We start from the raw sequence: 17,501 nt of genomic DNA on the forward strand, positions 1-17,501 counted from the left end.
AAAAAAAAGTCTCATTAGAGTCACAAGAAGCTCTGCCTGTTAGCCAGTGTGTGAGCTGAAGTTGTGTGGCTGTGCAGCCATCCTGAACTGGTTTTTAGTTGCACCGCTGTTTCATTATTTAATTGGAAAAAGGGTTTCCACTGGTAGCTGTGTTTCCACTTCACCTTGTAGATCACGGTGAAGCACTTCTATGATATTGTCTATTTACTGTGAAGCCTTGATGCTGCTTGTGTTTTGTTTACTCCTCTCTGCGAGCCGCCTCTCCCCCCATGGTCCTCACAGCAGTTTCGCCTGTACATGAAATTCTCTGCCTGGTGGAACAGGAAGAGTCATTGTCTGAGGTTGCTTACAGTTTATGTTCTCCACCCTGGACCAAGCCCTTCACATTTTTCCAATTTCCTCCACCATAATGTGTAATCCGTCACCAGTGCTCGGCATTTCAGTCGCCTCAGTTAGTTCAGCACCATGACCGATGTACATATATGCCTCTAATTCGAAATGAAACTGATATTTAAAAAGTGAGGAAAATCAGATAAAACTGTTATATGACTCAGACTGCATGATATCAGGTTGCCATGCTATAAAGTTGCAGAGTTTTGCGATAAGTAAATGATTTGCGATGAATATAAATGATTAATTCATGATTAATGCATTGCTGCTTTGAGAAATGTTCCTCCAAACTGCAGTGCTCTTTCCCTTACATTTAATTTACATGTCACTCTGCAACTGATCAGACTTTCGCAATAAGTGTAATGTGCATTTCGATATGTTATCTTATTGTGCAGCTCTAATATTAGGTCAATGTGTGATGATCAGGCCCTTCTTGTTTGAAATGAAGGAGCACTTTCTCTGGACTTCCGATGCCTGAAGAGACAGTGACGGCCTGACACTCGTGCCAAATCAAACATGCAGTTCACACAAGCTGCTTTGGATCAACAGAAAGACTCTCACACCCAAAAATATCCTCAGTAAGAACGATGGCTGTTTAGTCAGATGTGACAGCCTTTTTGTTATTAGTTAGGAAAAAGGATTGTGTTTGCTCTTACTTCAGCCTTCTGCACAAAATCATCTTGTCAGGAAATCTTCTAACAGGAAGTCGCACAACGTGACTCTTTCGATGTACTGTTTTGTTAACATAAAGGTTTACTGTGTGATCATTTAGCCGTTTCAGACGGAACAGGTGCACACGCTCACACCTTTCACTAAATGACTGTTAGCCTCCAGAAGGATTTTATTTGAGTTAATTTTTTTGGTCCTGACCAGCTGCTTCTCTGGTTGAGAGCACACACACACACACACTCACAGAAATGTTCTGATGGTTTTTGTGCGTGTTTCTGTTTCAGCGACGGACCTGTTGTTAGCTTGGAATCCAGTGTGTTTGGGTTTGGTGGAAGGTGTCATTGGAAAGATCCAGCTTCACACAGGTAAGCAGAGCGAGTGACGGTCTCACCCTCAGATGTTTTTGGTTTGCTTTGGAACCGAACCCACAGGCGTAGTATTTTCTGTCGCTGAGCGCTGGAGACGTGAATCACCAGATTATCCACCGCTTGCTGTGTTTCTTAATCGGAAGGCAAGGTGTGAAACAAGTGTGTAAACGTACTTTGGGATGTGTGTAGTTACGAAGAGGAGCGAGCTGATGGCCGATGATTCAATTGATGATAAATCTGATGTAGTTCGTGGTGTGGGCCTCAGGGTGGGATGTTTCACTGTACCCTTCGGGAGAACACACACAGACAATCATATTATCCCAGAGTCCTGCATCTATTAAGACCACATAAATATTCATTCACCAGATGTCATGTGTTGCGTTTTCAATTTTTAGAATATCCGCGGTTCATGAGCGGTGTACAGCTGCTTTCTTCACACCTCTCAGAATGTGAGGAATTCGGCACCCATGACGCATCTCCCTCCTCCTCCCCTCCCTCCTCCTTTCTCCTCCTGGCAGATCTCCCCCTCGGACTCGTATTAATCCGCCAGAAAGCGCTGGTGGGCCATTTACCAGGCAACCACAAAGTCTACAAGATCACCAAGATCGCTGTCATCCCCCTGTCCGATGAAGAGCCCCAGGAGCTCGAGTTGGAGGTGTGCCTGCTCAATACAGTGTATTCACACATTTCTCATTTAATCGCTGCTCTCAGTCCGCCGACCCTCACTGTAATCATGCATGTGAGAATCCTAAATAGTAATTTAATGTCCCAAAAAAGAAATCTTTGTATGAGTCAGCGCGTGATTCATCCGTAAAGACGAACACATAGTGCTGAAAAGTAACTTCTAGATACCTTTTAAATGATCAAGTTTATCTTTACCCTCACATTTAGTGGAAAAATTGCAAATTCGGTGTGATAAATGACAAAAGGAAGTTGAATATGGCTAAGATTTCAGTTTTTCAGGGATACTTCACGGATGAGGACACAGAGTATTTTCAAGTGAGTAATGCTGCAGGAGGTTGATCCTCCCTATTGTAGTACTGCAGAGTGGCAGCGTCACCCCCCCCTTTGTGTCCCAGAGTCCTGTAGTTCAGTGTAGATAATAGTTTTTCCTGTGTTGATCTAGGAAAACCGGAAGAATATGATGTAATTATTCACTGGCTTTTCATAGTGGGTAGAATGAAACTGTGGTTTTGATGCCTGGAGAATACTTGGACCGCATCCACCGCCGCCTTCCCCATTACAAAGGATCAGTTTTGATACTCTATACTCCACTGTCACGGCTTCTCTTTTTCAGCTTTGCAAGAAGCATCATTTCGGAATCGACAAACCAGAGAAGCTGGCTCCGTCACCGGATGAATCCAAGTTCTTAATGAAAACTTTGAGTCAGATCAAATCAAATGTAGCAGTGCCCATCAAGAAAAAGGTATCGCACAAAGACAAAACCATTATTTTCTTCTTCTTTTCTGCATCTTTTGCACCTCTTGAGTTTCCTCTTTGCTTTGTCGCCTTACTGCTGTTTCTGTCTACCCGCCCAATCCAGTATTCCCCTGCCTTCCAGGTCAAGGAGAACAAAGAGAAGGAGCGGCTGGAGAGACGGCTGCTGGACGAGCTGTACAAGATATTCATGGACTCGGACTCCTTCTACTACAGCATGACGTACGACCTGACGAACAGCGTGCAGCGTCAAGGAGACTCGGAGAAGTCCGGCCTGCCCTTGTGGAAACAGGTTTGATGGGAATTATAAATAAAGCCCCTCCAGCATCATGGTGATGAGCGCGGGATCTGACCGGTGGTGTTTTCTTCTCTGTGAAAGGTGGACGACCGTTTCTTCTGGAACAAGCACATGATCCAGGATCTCATTGACCTTCAGGTGACGGCATTTCTGCTTTCCCTGTAATTTATTTCAATTGAACGAAGTCGCTCGGTCTCAAAAGTAGGTGACCTTCCTGAGTCAAATCTCCGCAAGTTAAAATGATTTTGCTAAATACGAGGAGATTGTAAAGTATTCAAGTATTTCTTTACCAGTCTCATTAAGACGTATGTAAAATGCATGTGTTCATTAATCCCGTGTTTTCGTGCTCCAGGTCCCAGATGTCGACTTCTGGGTGACGCCGATCATCCAGGGTTTTGTGCAGGTGGAGGAGCTGGTGGTGAACTACAATGAGACGTCAGACGAGGAGCGGAGCAGCCCCGAGACGCCGCCGAAAGAGATCACCTGTGTGGACGACATTCACCCTCGCTTCACCGTCGCTCTGATCTCCAGGCGGAGCCGCCACCGCGCCGGTACATCTCCCGTCAGCCCGAATCAAGGCTGTCGTGTTTTCACTTGAATCCAGGCCAAATACATCAATGATGTTGTGTAATTAGGACAGATTTTCGGTTAATCTACAAATAACAGAACAGCTTGGCTCAGAATGTATTTTCTCTCTTGTGTGATGGAAGCCTTTTTTTTTATGCTGACCGAGTCGTCTCCTCTCCTCAGGGATGCGGTACAAGCGCAGGGGAGTGGATACAGATGGCCATGTGGCGAACTATGTCGAGACGGAGCAGTTGATCCACGTGCACAGCCACACGCTCTCCTTCGTTCAGACGCGTGGCTCTGTGCCCGTCTTCTGGAGCCAGGCGGGCTACCGCTACAATCCCCGGCCTCGCTTAGAAAAAGGTCAGTAGAACAGCACTGTTCCCGGAGAGACTCTCAGACGGTTTCGTCCAGAATAACAAGAACCACTTTCCTCGCTGGGTTGTTGTCTTTCTGCCTGATGTACGTGAGGTAAATCTGAAACCGTCTTGGTTTCTCACCGGAGGTGTTAAGCAGTGTTTATCCATATCTTTACTGCGGATGCCAGCCTGTGTCCGTTCAAAAACCCAGAGGGAGTCTTTCCCCTCTGACAGCGGAGCTGGGTCAAAACCTGCCGTCCACTGCACTTCTTCTCCTTGTCAAGTTCAGATGCTTTTCTGTACTCGGTTCCAGAGCTGGAGAGCTGCTCTGGCTGTTACTGGCAGGACAGCCAGTGCTGCCATCTTCACCACCATGGGACTGGATTTAAAATAAGTTGTTTTTCTGGTTGTCGACGAGTGACATATTTTCAGACGTGAGCTCTTTCGGCTCATTGGAGTGTGTGCTCTTACTTGTGTGTGTGTGTGTGTGTGTGTGTGTGTATGAGCTGCTTCATCGTGGGTGATACAGAAATCAGATTTGTGAACATTCTGCAGTGTAAAGACAAAACTTCAGCTGATTAATTTGTTGAATTAAAGAAGACGACGTGTACCTGTGCTTTAAACTCCTCCTTTGTGGTATCAGGCCATACAGATAAGATAGGTCAGCCATAAAGGAGAGGTTGGGGTCAATGGTCGAGGAAACAGTTCTGATTAGAGATCTCCTATGTCTGCAAATCATCAAAGGTTGCAGAGCAGCTCTTTTTAAAGCTCATCAAATGATGTGTGTGTTGTGTTTCAGGGGAGAATGAGACCATGTCTTACTTCGCTTCTCACTTTGAGGAGCAACTTAAACTCTACACGAAACAAGTGGGTACCATTTACTCAAATAGTTGTGTGTTTGTATCATTTATTTAGCACAAGGTGGTTTTCACCGTTGTGGTTAGTCTGCCACCTGTGACTGCAGATCTGTTGGCTCGAGGGTTATTTTGGTGTGGTAACTGAAATTCTCCTGCAGCTCACTGTTTGCTTAGTCTTGTAAAGTGTGAGTTTCTACCGGATTTGGCCATCTGGACTAATTCCAGCTCTGTTTGTTTCCGGCCCCCAGGTCATCATTAACTTGGTGGATCAAGGTGGACGGGAGAAGCTGATTGGCGACGCATATCTGAAGCAAGTCCTGCTTTACAACAACCCAAACCTCACATATGTTTCATTTGACTTCCACGAGCACTGGTGAGAGCTGCACGCTATATTTTTAACCGTCTGCCTCACTCTACTGCCATGCATTTACTTCCCCTCTGTGCTTTCTCATGTTCTGTTTCTCAGCCGCGGCATGAAGTTTGAGAACGTGCAAATACTGACAGATGCAATCTCCGATATCATCACTGACATGAAGTGGGCCTGGTGAGCGTCGCAGCGAAATGCTGACCAGACACGGATGTGACTCCTCAGTCGGCCGCGGCCTGTGCTGAACGGTTTCTCAATGTTATCGGGATGGAAATGAGATTTTCACGAGTGGATTTGTTGTGATGTCCGTCTGTCAGGGTGGATCAAGCGGGAGTCATCTGCAAGCAGGAGGGGATCTTCAGAGTCAACTGTATGGACTGTCTGGACAGGACCAACGTGGTCCAGGCTGCTATTGCTCGAGTGGTGATGGAACAGCAGGTCAGTCTGTCTTTTTACTGGACGAAGAGAGAGGCTTAAGGCTTCTTGTTAAGATTAAGTTCACTTTTTTTCTTTTTTTTTTCCATTCTGAAAGTTGGAGTGTGTTTTTGATTTTCTTCCCGCAGCTGAAGAAGCTGGGCGTGATGCCTCCGGAGCAGCCGCTGCCTCTCAAATGCTACAGGATCTATCAGGTCATGTGGGCCAACAACGGCGACACCATCAGCCGACAGTACGCAGGAACGGCAGCGCTCAAGGTTAACATCCTGGTCTCTGTGCACACGCTCGCAGCTAAACAACAGGGAAGCGTGACTTAAACGCAAGAATCTTACTTGCTTTGTTGTTGTTTTTTTTTCCAACCGTGGCCTACTTGTTCAGCACCAAACAGCAACAGACAACGAGTATTGATTAGTTCGTGTGGCTAAAGGAGCGTTTACTGTCTAAGAAGCCAGATATTTTCCTTACAAGCTTTTCAATTCCCAAAATACAGCAGAAAGAGTTGTTTGTTGACTTAAATCTGGTGAAGCGAATACATAACTCCAATGATGATGTGAGTGTGTACATGAGTAACTTTGCTGACATTTGATCTTCTCGGTGTTAAAGTGACGGTTTACACAACATTTGTCTGACTTTCTCCTCTGCTGTAGGGAGATTTCACCCGGACCGGGGAGAGAAAACTGGCCGGAGTGATGAAGGACGGCGTGAACTCGGCCAACCGATACTATCTGAACCGCTTTCGGGACGCTTATAGGCAAGCCGTCATCGGTGGGGAAACAAAACAGACGCTTCATTCAGACCGTCGTCCAGAACTCTGTCGCCACATGACCGAATGTTCCTCCGCCTTCCCACGTGTAGATCTGATGATGGGCCTGCCGGTGACGGAAGACCTGTACTCCATCTTCAGTAAGGAGAAGGAGCACGAGGAGAAGGAGAAGGAGAGCATTCGAGGAGCCCAGGAGCAGGTCAGCCTCCTGCTGCAGACCTACATGCAGCTCCTGCTGCCCGACGATGAGAAGTTTCATGGCGGTTGGGCTCTGATCAATTGTGACATGAGGTCAGTGGCTTCCTGTTGGGTGCAAAATGTTTGATATTAAGGAATAAAGATGTTGGTTCTCTTCAAACTGTTCCTTTATAAGCTTCATGACATTCACTTGTTTTCCACCAGCCTCATCGATGCAAACAACAAAGATGTGGACGTGCTGCTCCTCCTGTCTGACAAAGCCTACTACATCGCTTAGTAAGTCAAACTTTCTGTGTTTTCTCTAGAAATGATGCTGAAATCATTCACATTTGCATTCTCGCTTCTTTTTTTGTCCCCAGCTATGATGAAGAAGCAGATAAAGTCAACCAGTACCAGCGCCTGAACCTAGAAGGCTTAGAAAAGATAGAAATCGGTGAGAAGGGACGCTCAAAGCAGAAGTGGGGATTTGTGTACACTTGCTGAGTCAGTCAGCACTTCCCGAAAGTGCGCTTAACAGTTTCACTGTAACCTTTTAGCAATATCTTCACTACTCATGATTCATGCAAAGAAAGCAGATCACTGGAAACGGATGTTGCAACTTGCGATTTCTTTTTTTTTTTTTTTTTTTTTTTTTCTTTCTTTGCAGGGCCCGAGCCGACTCTGTTCGGGAAGCCAAAGTTCTGCTGCATGCGTCTGCACTACAGGAACGAGGAGGCCGGCGGATACTTTCACACGCTGAGAGCGGCAACGCGAAACCCTGAGGACGACGGAAAAGGTGCGTCAAGACGCCTTGAGAGATGTTGGACGATACGCCGTGCAGATACTGACTGTGACGTGTGTTTCAGACACATTGCAGTGCATAGCTGAGATGCTGCGCATAACGAAGCAGGCCACAGGGCTGGATCTGCTTGTGGTCGAGAAGAAGATGGAGAGGTAGGTCTGGGGTTGCGTCCATTGGAATAACGAACATTCGTTCCCATCCCTCCCACATCGATTCGAGCTGCGTTTCGTCTGCCTGATCAGCTGTGTCTGTGCTCCAGGCGGCAGACCAGGCCTCATGAAGACATAATGGGGATCCAAAACAAGCCTGCGGACCAGGTCCAAGGGAGCTCCGGTCTGGCTCAGGGCAAGAGTTTCCTCCTCAACAAATTCTCCTCACTCAATCAGAAAGTGAAGCAGACTAAGACCAACGTCAACATCGGCCCCTTCAAGCCCCTCGGTAAGCTGGGCACCTTCTCCAAGCCCGACGTGAAAGTCAATTTCCTGAAGCCAACGATGCACGTCAACCTGTGGAAGTCGGACAGCAGCTTGGAGACGTCGGACAGCAACCCCGGCATAGGGGGCCTCAAAGAAGATCACTTCGACATCTCCTCCGACTCAGACTCGTACAACTCAGACCCGGAACACCCGTGTTCGGGGTCCTTAGAAAACGTGGATTATGTGTTGCCCAGCTGTGGCATCGTAGCGTCAAATCCACGGCTGGGCAGCCGCTCTCAGTCCATCGGCAGCGTGGAGCTAAACATCCCGTCTGTCATCCGGGTCACCGGCTGCGACGGAAAACAGGGCGGCACCCCTCCGGTCGGCGAGGACAAGTCGCCCGGGGCCGCCTCGGTGGCCGAAGAAGCCATCCTGATTGACTTTGGCACTCCCATCGACGCCTACTGCCACCAGTTCGTCCAGGACGCACAGACCAAACCCGTGGAGGTGTTTGGAGAGCGCCCGCCAGCCGCCGCGCCGCCGCCCAACCCCGTAGTGCCTGCGCAGAGTAAAACCCCAGCAGACCCGGACAAGCAGCAGAGCTCGGACCCGGAGCCCCAGCTCCCCAGGCCATCCCAGCTGGACGTCCAGTCCTCTACCTCCAGCACCAGCCTGCTCTCCGTCCAGAAGCCCAGCTCCGCCGTCTCAGGAGGCTCTCAGAGGAGCCTGAGCTCGCAGATAGAGGGCAGCCTCGGCCCCTCGCCGGCCGACAGCAACGGCAGCCGCGTGGTGTCCCCTTTTGCCAAGATCAAGAGCTCCATGGTCCAGGTGGCCAGCCTGACCCAGGCGGGGCTCACCCAGGGCATCAACTTCGCCGTGGCGAAGGTGCAGAAGAGCCCCGAGCCGGACGCCGTCAACGAGGCCCAGGAGAGCGAGCTGAAGGCAATGTTTACACAGTGCCAGACCAGGATCATTCAGATCTAGTGCTTTCCCCCGTAGCAGGAGTGGGAGCCCGTCGTCCTGGAGAAACTTCCCGTAGCAGCAGCTTCCCACTCGGCCAAGACGCACACCCTTCAATTTCCTGTTCCGTCACGTTTGCTCCAAGTCATGAGTCTTGTACAGAATCGACTAATCCCAAGTAATCATGTTAACACGCACATGATCGAGGTTTCCTCTATTTTCAGAGCACTTTTAAGATAGTATATAACTAGGATTTCTTTTTTTTTTCCCCTCATGCAACCTTGCACAGTGACTGTAGATATTATTTCTGTTTCATAATGTACTGACTAGATCTCCCTCCCTGTTCTACCAAAGCAAAATACAACAATTGCATAACACAAAAATAGTGTTGTTTTAAAAAAAACAAACAAAAAGAACCTCCATTCACACCTGAAGTCACTCCGTCAAATCACATTGTCGTATCGGTAACTTATAGGTAACAGGTAACTAGAAATCCTGAAGATATTCAGGGATTTTTTTTTTTAGGCGTTTTAAACTCATATCCGCTCCGATAGTGTTTAGAATATGTTGGTGTCGGTAAACACGTCTCCGTTCCCGGACCGACATTTACTCATTCTGACAGCCGCACTGCTTGCATGTGAGGTCAAAGGTCAACAAGGCGGGTGAGCGTTGGCTGCATGTGTAAAAGACCCAACTCCGTACTGTACGTCGTCCTGTATGTGCAGGTCACTTATTGGCGTTTTGCAGTTCTAGACCTCGTGATAACCTTTCAACCTGTCAGTGTAGTAGTTTGAAAATAAAAAGAGAGAGAGAGAGAGAGAGAAGAAAAACACAACCAAATATCTTCCGTGAACCCCAAAGTAAGATTCTATGTTGAATATTACCTTTTTGTATAGAAGCTAGCAGCCGAGACACTGTACGTAGTTAACCTATGTAATATCAATGTTGTCAGTGTAACTTTGCAGAAATACTGTTGTAGGAGTAACGACTACAAGATCTTAGTAAGAGTATCCCGGTTATTGATCTGTACAGTGAGTAACGTTTATCTGTCCCCGAGTCCAGCCTTCCTGAGCGTTTGGTGAAAGGGCGCCCAGTACCGTCACCGCTAACCAAGAATAACCAGAAGCCTCCTGGTTTGAAATTGTTTTTGATGAAGAGATGCATAATGAAAACCTATTCTGCTATTTAAAAAAAAAAACAAAACAAAAAAAAGGACACAGGAGGATTTGATTAAACTGAATCCTCCTCCAGCATCGTGCGTGCATGCCTGACATGGACCGGAGAATAGTAGATAGATATGCAATTCCACCCACCCAACCATTGGACACACTGACGCTTTATGCACTCCCCAAACCGAAAGCATATTTGCCTTAACAGCCAATTGAAGTGGGATTATGTATATCAGGTATTTATGGCAAAATCTACCTTTTTAAGTCCGTTCTTACATGTTACATTTGGTGTACTGTATAAAATAAAGTAAAAAAAAAAAAATAATAATAATAAATCATGTTCAGGGTTACCATGGTATATCATCCAGCTTTATCTTGGGATATTTCATCCAGATATTGGCGCATATTCTCCAGGGAATTGAGATTTTTAGAGATATAAATGGTGTGTTTGGGACGTGTGTGTGTGTGTGTGTTGTACAGCATGTGTGAGTCTGTCGGAGCGTCAGCGCCGCTGCTTGTATTTCGGAATGCTTGCCTTAGAGTCCTACCTATATTTATATATGCGACAAAGCCGTAAACATTGTTATATCGTAGCTGTTTTGGTGAGAATCTCCACCGGACTGCCAGAAATCACACCGAGCTACAAGTTCATGACATGAAATATCCCAAGATGGAGGGTCACGTCTCACGCCGTGTCCGTCTGCCTGTTTCCGGCACCCAGCTCGCTCCCCAGCGTCCCGCCGTACGCTCGCACCAGACCGAAGCTGCTGCTGATTGCTGCCAATATTTTAAGGCAACAGCTGTAATGTAGATGAGATGAGAGAGAGGTGTTTTGTTTTTTTTTCCTTTCAGGATGACTAACACTGGAGCTGTTCTCAAGCAGAGCGAAAAAACTCAATCTGCACTAAAAACTAGCTGTAAAAATAAAGAAGCAGTAATCATTCCTGAGGGAGAGAGAGGAAGTGACGCTGGGAGTGTCAGATCTGCTTTTTATATGCAAAAGCTGGCAGTTGGAATCGATCCTGTATTTTGCTGGGTGAGATTTTTTTTTTTTTTTCTTCTTCGTCTCTACTTTCCTTCGGTTGGTTTTCACACAAAGTGCTTTGCAGTCACCTCCTCCTTTGTGCTCTGTGCTCGTCGATCTTGTGACTGAAGACCTTCTTCAGGCGTTTTTGATTTGCACTGTTAAAAAGCACATTTTCCAGCGTTGGCACCATTTCATGTGAGACGCGTCTGTCCCTCATTCCCACCTGACTGTTGTCCTGATTTTCCAGTGTAATGAGATTGTATTATATATTAAAGTATCTTATTTATTCTTGGAGTGTGTTACTTGATAAAGTGCACTGTACATTTTATTTCTTCCTCTTTCCAGATATTCCATTGGAATAAAGTAAAGTTAAATGAGGTGCATTGTGACGTCGTACATTCACAGTACCGTACATGCAACTTCCAGAAAGTCAGAAAAACAAGCATCCAGACCTTGTATATTCATTTACATTTTATTGAAGTTTAAAAAAGTACTTTTTTGTAAACAAAACGTTTGGTCCGCAGCAGCTGCTGCCATACAGTGCACGTGGTGAAGGAAACGAACGGACCAGCTGCTGTACAAACGACCCATCAGAACCTTAAGTGTGAATCCGTCTAAACTCGGCAACTCGGTAAAAAAGTTGAACACCTGAGCTGTATGGCAAATGAAAAACTTCTTTACTTGCTGTAGCAACTGAGGAAAAAAAAAAAAAAACAAAAAGATCCTATCCTCCTGCGCCCGCCGGTCGGATCACGGCTCGTTGCCGTTGACGCTCTTGTGCTGCTCCACCCGGCTCTTGCGCTGCATCTCGATGTGTTTGGCTCTCAGCCAGCCGTCCCTGGAGAGCGACGTCCGTCCCAGGCTGACGGACAGCAGCCTGCGGGCACAGCCACACTCAGCGCTCCGCTCAAAGGAGAAAAAGAATAAGCGCCTTGCGATCAGGCGTCGTGTGAGGACGGCCCACCTTGCCACCACCAGCATCCTGTGCAGGTCCTCGGCGGACACGCTCTGGGGGTCGTCCTTCCTCATGTCTACGAAGTCATCCTCGACCGACTGTCGGAGGAAAACACAGAGCAGGTCGGGTGAACTCATGACAACAGAGGCGTCGTTCGTTCATTCATCTGCAGACGAGAGGGTGAGTATTCACCTTGGTGACTTCGTCGGAGATGCTGTAGTCCAGCAGCCGGGCCATGCTCAGGTACATCCTGAACTTGTTGAGCTGCGCCGAGGTCTGGGGGTGAAGGTGGAGGCTCCCGAGGTACTGGTCCAGCTGCGCCGGCGCGACCTGGGGCTGCAGGTGAACCTGGCTGTCCGACTGGAGGAGGAGACATTCTCACATCAATAGCGGGAACGGAAAGGCGTCTTTCCTTTACAGGGCCAGGCGTTGCTGTGCAGAAGCGGGCGTGTCGGGTGCGTGCGCGCCCCGGCTGGCCCCGTCTCAACAGGCTGACGGCGCCGCAGACAGGAGCAAAGCCTCGATGAGCCGACGCTGAAGCGTCTGATCGGAGCGGCGTCCAGCTGCTCGGTGTAAACAGGGGCCAAGTCGCCCCGGACCGCTAATCAGCTGGGAGGTGGGGGTGTGGGAGGTGGGGGGGGTTGTTTACGGCGCGCTGCCCTTCACGGCGGGACGAAGAGGTGGCCCGAGCCTGACGCCGCTCTCTGGATTGTTCCCGCGGCGCACAGCTGCCGCCATGGCAACCCGAGAGACCAACACACCAGAATAGCACGCGGCGCATTCCTCGGGCTGTTCGCAACGGAGCGAGACCCGGGGCCCAAAGCCGCCGCCGCCGCCAGCCAATGGGAGCGCACAGGGCAGCGTGACGCCGACTGGAAACAACCTGCAGCGTCCGACAAGAGAGACCGCTAGGAAACCCAACCCCCCCTCCCCTCCCTCCCAGCCTGTGGTGGAGCAGTGATGGCGTGGAGGCGGTTGCTCCTCCGTTGTCCTCACCGGCAGCAGCGATCGGCCCTCTGACGCCACCAGAACGTTAATATTGCAGGGGAATTCCATCTGATGGTAGTTAAAGTCATAATCCACCTTCTGCCAGGAGATCAGGTTTCCCAGGGCCGTGACGTTGCGCACACCTGCGGAGACCAGACACAAGGGGACAGTCAAGCTCCAGCCGAGTGGGCGTCCCCCTCTCGGTGGCGCCCCCCTGTGGCGCCCGGACGCCTCACCTGTGGCGTCCAGCTGCCCCTGCTGCAGTTTGGTCTCGTCCAGGAAGAGGGTCGTGTTCCTGGCCAGCTGCAGCGCGCCGCTCACTAACCGGTTCGCCACGTAGTCCTTTCTGGGCACGAAGCTCATCTGGTTCATGTTCTGGAGGCTCATGCCCAGGTAGAACGACTGCGGGGGGGGGGGGGGGGGGGGGGGGGGGGGGGGGGGGGGGGGGGGGGGAGAAAACATCAGCCCGTTTCCAGGAATACGGCCCCGAAACGCTGGACGCACCGGCAGCTCACCGAGGGCACGAGCTGCTGGATGATCTGGTAGAGGCGCTCGGTGTACGAGGACACGGTGGGGCAGCCGCTCAGGTTCAAGGTGAACTTCCCCAGAGGGAGGACGTCCCGCCTGGTGTACCTGGAAGAGCCGCACAGCCGGTGAAAACACTCCACACAGACACTTCTCCTGATCCCCCGTCTGCCGCTTAACCTACACGTCAGAGATGAGATGCAGGACGAGGTACTCGGCAGCCAGAGCGTCTCCCAGGAGAACGTGGGTGAAGTACGCCAGCAGCTCCTCCCTCACCGAGGCCATCTCGCTCACGCTGGCCGACAACGCTGGGGAGAGAGGGCCAAAGGATTAGAGCACACATGCCTGCAGCTGCCATGGGGGATCGTCGTAAAAAACGCTCGCCGCGCTGTTCCTCCTCCTGAAGGGCTTCACCAGACAAATCAACTCAGACATAATGGAGACTTTTTTTCCGGCTGGACGCACACAGCCAGAGGCGAGCGTGGATGAGCTGAACACTGCTTAGAAACACACACTGGAGATAGCTGGAGTGCAGAGGCAGGACCAAACCATACATCTGATATAATAACAGTCACTTTCACTCAAGTAAAGTGACTTTAAATGACTCAGTTAAACAAATCAGAATCAGGATTTTTCCGTCTGGTCACAGCAAATCTGTACAAGATCTTGTTAAACAGCACCGCAAGGAGGACTGTCTTTCTTTAAATGCATTCGATTTTCTTCATTTTAACTCAAATCTTATATAAAACACGGTTTCTAAGCTGCATGGTTTTTTTTTTGGCTCCATTGAAATTACTTGTCGTGGAAAAGCAAACTTAAATTTGACTAATTAGACTAGTTGAACAAAAAGCTGGTGTTGCACAGAGTCCAGACAGAACAGCTCGAGATCAGACGCAGGTGAGCGAGTATTTTTGCCTTGCCGCTCCCCTTCCCCCTCCCCTTACAGGCGCTGTTGTCCCCCGGCGCGGCGGCGGGCAGCAGCGGGTTGTTGTGAGGCAGCGTCCGGGCGCAGAGCATGTGGAGGCGAGGGACGAGCGAGGCCGGAGGGCAGTGCACCCTCTGCTCCTCCGCCGACTCCATCCCCTCCATCGGGTCCAGGAGGGACGACGTCGCGTCTCTGCACACAACGGAAACAGGAAGGAGTGAGAAAAAGGCAGCTCACAGCAAGGGGGGGGGGGGGGGGATTCTGTGTGATTAACATGAGGTGTTTACTTCTCCTCGGCCAGGGCGGAGAGAGCCGGGCTGACGGACAGGATCCCGAACACCTCCAGCATCTCGTTCAGTTTGAAGCTGTCCCAGTTCTCGTACACCTGCCAGCGACACACACAGTGAGGCGTCTGTCGATGGGAAGAATCAGAGTCTGGTCCCGGAAACGAGGCGGTCGGAGAGGAAATCCCACCTTGACCAGGCAGGCGGGGCCTCGCTCTCCCGGCAGGGGGAAGTTCAGGTCCACCTGGGACGCGGACGCCGCCGGGCCGGACGGCGCCTCCGTCTCCTGACGCTTACAGTCGCTGCTTCCGTGTTGTTCCGTCTGGCTGTGAGGACCTGCAGCCGTGTGGAGAAAGAACATCTGGATGTAATATCTGAATAACGAGACAGACTCGCGTCAGCCTGCAAAAGCACAACAGATCGACAGTCACATATTTTTTTTTAATCACAGAATTAACTGAGACCGACAGATCTGTCTGGCTCCAGACCTCCGGTGACGCTCATACCGGTGTGCGGTTCCCTCTGTTTCTGCGGCTGCGTGTCCATGTCGTCGTCCTCGTCGTCCTCGTGGCTCCGCTTCTGTCTGCTGGGGACGTAAGAGGTGGAGGGCACGACTCTGGCCTGGCTGTCGCCGGCATACTTGTGCAACGGAGTTAAGGAAAACTTCATGACGGCGTTTCAAAACGCTCCAGCAGAGGCGAGCCAATGAAGTATATGCAACAGATGAGGGATTTCTGATGAAGTCAGGATATTTCTTTCACCCAGGGATTCTCTCCAGGGATTGGGACGCAGTAGAAAGTCTGTCGCTCTGAAGTTACAGTGTTTGAGGAGTTGAAATCCACCTGAAAACGATACGACTGTCTGTTAACGAGCAGTTCACGAAGGGACTGAACGAGCGAGCAGAGGTGAACCTACCCCGCATTCTGTCACGTCTCTGTACTTCCCACAGCGCAACGCCTGCAGCGCGTCAGACAGTTAAATTACACGTTAATGCACCGACACCTGCACAACATTCATTCATTCATTCATTCAAAGCAGGGGGGAGGGGTCACACACTTTTGCCTTTGTGGAGGGATCGACAGTCTCGTACGCGCTCATGTAGAACTCCGGATCGAACATGTCCTGGATGAAACAGCGAAACTTCACCAGGCTGTTGGGCTTCAGGTAGTGCAGCGGGACGTCGTTCAGAGACGGGACCTGCAAGCAAGACCACCGGGGTCATCAGTCCAGACTGAGAGGCATGGAGATTCAGGGAAATGTTGTAAAATAAACAACTGCATTACCAGGGTGTGAGTGTCCTTCTCTTTCAGCTGATCTTTAAAAAATTCAACCGCTTTCATCTCCCATCCGGAGTTCGGACTGTTCTGGGACGCAGCTGAAAAATCAAACATGTTGCTGTTAGTTTATGATCGCAATCGTGGTTTAGTTTGATCAAAAATACACACAAATAAGCAATGCGGGGGATAAAAGACGAACCAAGATGCAGACAATTGACGTCCTATGGATGTACACATTTTGAATAATTTGTTTCAGTTTTATTTCTTTTACGAGGAGGATTTGGTAAAGTAAAGCAATAAGGGATTTGAGGTTTGTGAGCATTTATGTGAGTCTCAAATGTAAATTTACTGTCTTTTACCTGTAAACATACTCAATCTCAAAGTGATCCTGGGTGGGGATTTCTGATCAACCATGCAGTCAATTTCATTTTTTGTTTAAAATTAATGGAGACCTATAAAAGCAAACTGGATTTGACTGATGCTGGCCTGTAATGAAGGCAGTGCAGTAGTCAGGGAGGGTTTGAATGTACAAATAATATTGTCATCATCAGCAAATAGATGCACCAAGGGAAATGTTGATATAAAACACTGATATATGCTTTCTCTTTATTGCAGTTCTAGATGTGTGTGTCAAAGTTGCAGCAGCTTTAAAGTGTAATCTAAACAAAAATTAAAAACTTCAAATCTTTGTAATTTTCTGCAACTCTCTCACAAGAATATCTGGATAATTTTAGGATTTTAAACCTTGTTGTGGCTACTTATTTGCAATTCAGCTATTTAAAGACACGTGAGTGTCCGATGCGATTATTCCTGTAGTTTTAAAGTTTCTGATGACAGACTAAAGCAGACAATCGACGACTTCCTGAACAAATTGTCAGATGGATTATCAATCCACTCCATGTGATGTGCATGGCTGCACGGTGTGCGCGAGTGTGTAGCCAGTGTGGCTAAGGTAGCTCGGCTTCACGGAGTTCCGGTGCCTTACCGAACATCCCTTCCACTACACCCAGAGGGTTGTTGATCCAGTCCTGCGTGGAGGGCATCGTCGGCCTGGGGCAAACAATCACAAGGAGTGGAAAATCAGAGGGAAAGCCGAGCGAAAACACTACTTTGATTACTTTCTCCCAACACACAGGCTCGTAGAAGTCAGGGCGGGAAAATTGCGTCACAACGACGTCGTACGTGGTAGGCTCGTTTTACGTACAGGGACCAACCGGAGTGCGGAGCTGTCACTCATACTCACTACGCTCCAGTGCTTTTTGTTGAAACAATTTTGTTTGACGTTTTTTATATTAAGAAGATAACATATGCATATTTTTATTCATTCATTTATTTATCATATTTACTTGTACATAATGAAATAGAATAAACTTAACAGCGTTCATGTAGTCATCCCAGGCTCTAGATGGCAGCAGAGAGAACGTTTGCTCGTTTTTTTCCACGGCGAACTGACCTGCGTGATTTCAGCAGATCTATATACAACATGT

The 17,501-nt window shown here is 48.9% G+C and overlaps 2 protein-coding genes across 3 annotated transcripts in view; one reads left to right on the top strand and one right to left on the bottom strand.

Moving 5' to 3' along the window:
• The window catches only part of inpp5f (inositol polyphosphate-5-phosphatase F), a 12,399-nt gene extending 1,047 nt beyond the window's left edge, over positions 1 to 11,352 (top strand). The window contains exons 2-20 of one of the 2 annotated variants that reach the window (XM_030106007.1): positions 1,344 to 1,424; positions 1,946 to 2,082; positions 2,725 to 2,853; positions 2,971 to 3,156; positions 3,244 to 3,300; positions 3,515 to 3,713; positions 3,913 to 4,092; positions 4,888 to 4,955; positions 5,194 to 5,318; positions 5,412 to 5,489; positions 5,630 to 5,750; positions 5,876 to 6,004; positions 6,395 to 6,512; positions 6,603 to 6,801; positions 6,913 to 6,984; positions 7,068 to 7,141; positions 7,355 to 7,483; positions 7,554 to 7,641; positions 7,749 to 11,352. In XM_030106007.1, coding sequence (XP_029961867.1) covers positions 1,344 to 1,424; positions 1,946 to 2,082; positions 2,725 to 2,853; positions 2,971 to 3,156; positions 3,244 to 3,300; positions 3,515 to 3,713; positions 3,913 to 4,092; positions 4,888 to 4,955; positions 5,194 to 5,318; positions 5,412 to 5,489; positions 5,630 to 5,750; positions 5,876 to 6,004; positions 6,395 to 6,512; positions 6,603 to 6,801; positions 6,913 to 6,984; positions 7,068 to 7,141; positions 7,355 to 7,483; positions 7,554 to 7,641; positions 7,749 to 8,889 — 3,311 coding nt within the window. In that variant the 3' untranslated portion in view covers positions 8,890 to 11,352. The remainder of the gene's footprint in view (positions 1 to 1,343; positions 1,425 to 1,945; positions 2,083 to 2,724; positions 2,854 to 2,970; positions 3,157 to 3,243; positions 3,301 to 3,514; positions 3,714 to 3,912; positions 4,093 to 4,887; positions 4,956 to 5,193; positions 5,319 to 5,411; positions 5,490 to 5,629; positions 5,751 to 5,875; positions 6,005 to 6,394; positions 6,513 to 6,602; positions 6,802 to 6,912; positions 6,985 to 7,067; positions 7,142 to 7,354; positions 7,484 to 7,553; positions 7,642 to 7,748) is intronic. The other variant, XM_030106009.1, reaches the window with a different exon arrangement.
• Positions 11,353 to 11,532: 180 nt separating this feature from the next.
• mcmbp (minichromosome maintenance complex binding protein) lies at positions 11,533 to 17,169 on the bottom strand. Its single transcript, XM_030106011.1, has 16 exons — positions 17,000 to 17,169; positions 16,021 to 16,112; positions 15,794 to 15,934; positions 15,653 to 15,694; positions 15,490 to 15,579; positions 15,244 to 15,379; positions 14,928 to 15,073; positions 14,741 to 14,838; positions 14,473 to 14,645; positions 13,713 to 13,836; positions 13,519 to 13,636; positions 13,240 to 13,405; positions 13,013 to 13,146; positions 12,209 to 12,376; positions 12,026 to 12,114; positions 11,533 to 11,938 (listed from the first exon to the last, which is right to left on the bottom strand). Exons 1-16 carry the CDS (start codon positions 17,055 to 17,057, stop codon positions 11,812 to 11,814), a joined length of 1,902 nt encoding a protein of 633 aa, XP_029961871.1. The 5' UTR covers positions 17,058 to 17,169; the 3' UTR covers positions 11,533 to 11,811.
• Between the last annotated feature and the right edge of the window lie 332 nt (positions 17,170 to 17,501).

This window comes from Salarias fasciatus, chromosome 13, assembly GCF_902148845.1.
Source record: "Salarias fasciatus chromosome 13, fSalaFa1.1, whole genome shotgun sequence".
Taxonomy (NCBI): Eukaryota; Metazoa; Chordata; class Actinopteri; order Blenniiformes; family Blenniidae; genus Salarias; species Salarias fasciatus.

Bases quoted from the DNA above. Each gene is read 5' to 3' on its own strand.
- mcmbp (XM_030106011.1), bottom strand. From the start codon at position 17,057: ATGCCCTCCACGCAGGACTGGATCAACAACCCTCTGGGTGTAGTGGAA. The intron at 15,074-15,243 runs GTATGAGCGTCA...ACACGGCTGCAG, and splicing joins ACAGAGGGAACCGCACACCG to GTCCTCACAGCCAGACGGAA. The intron at 13,147-13,239 runs GTGAGGCGTCCG...TGGTCTCCGCAG, and splicing joins GGGGCAGCTGGACGCCACAG to GTGTGCGCAACGTCACGGCC.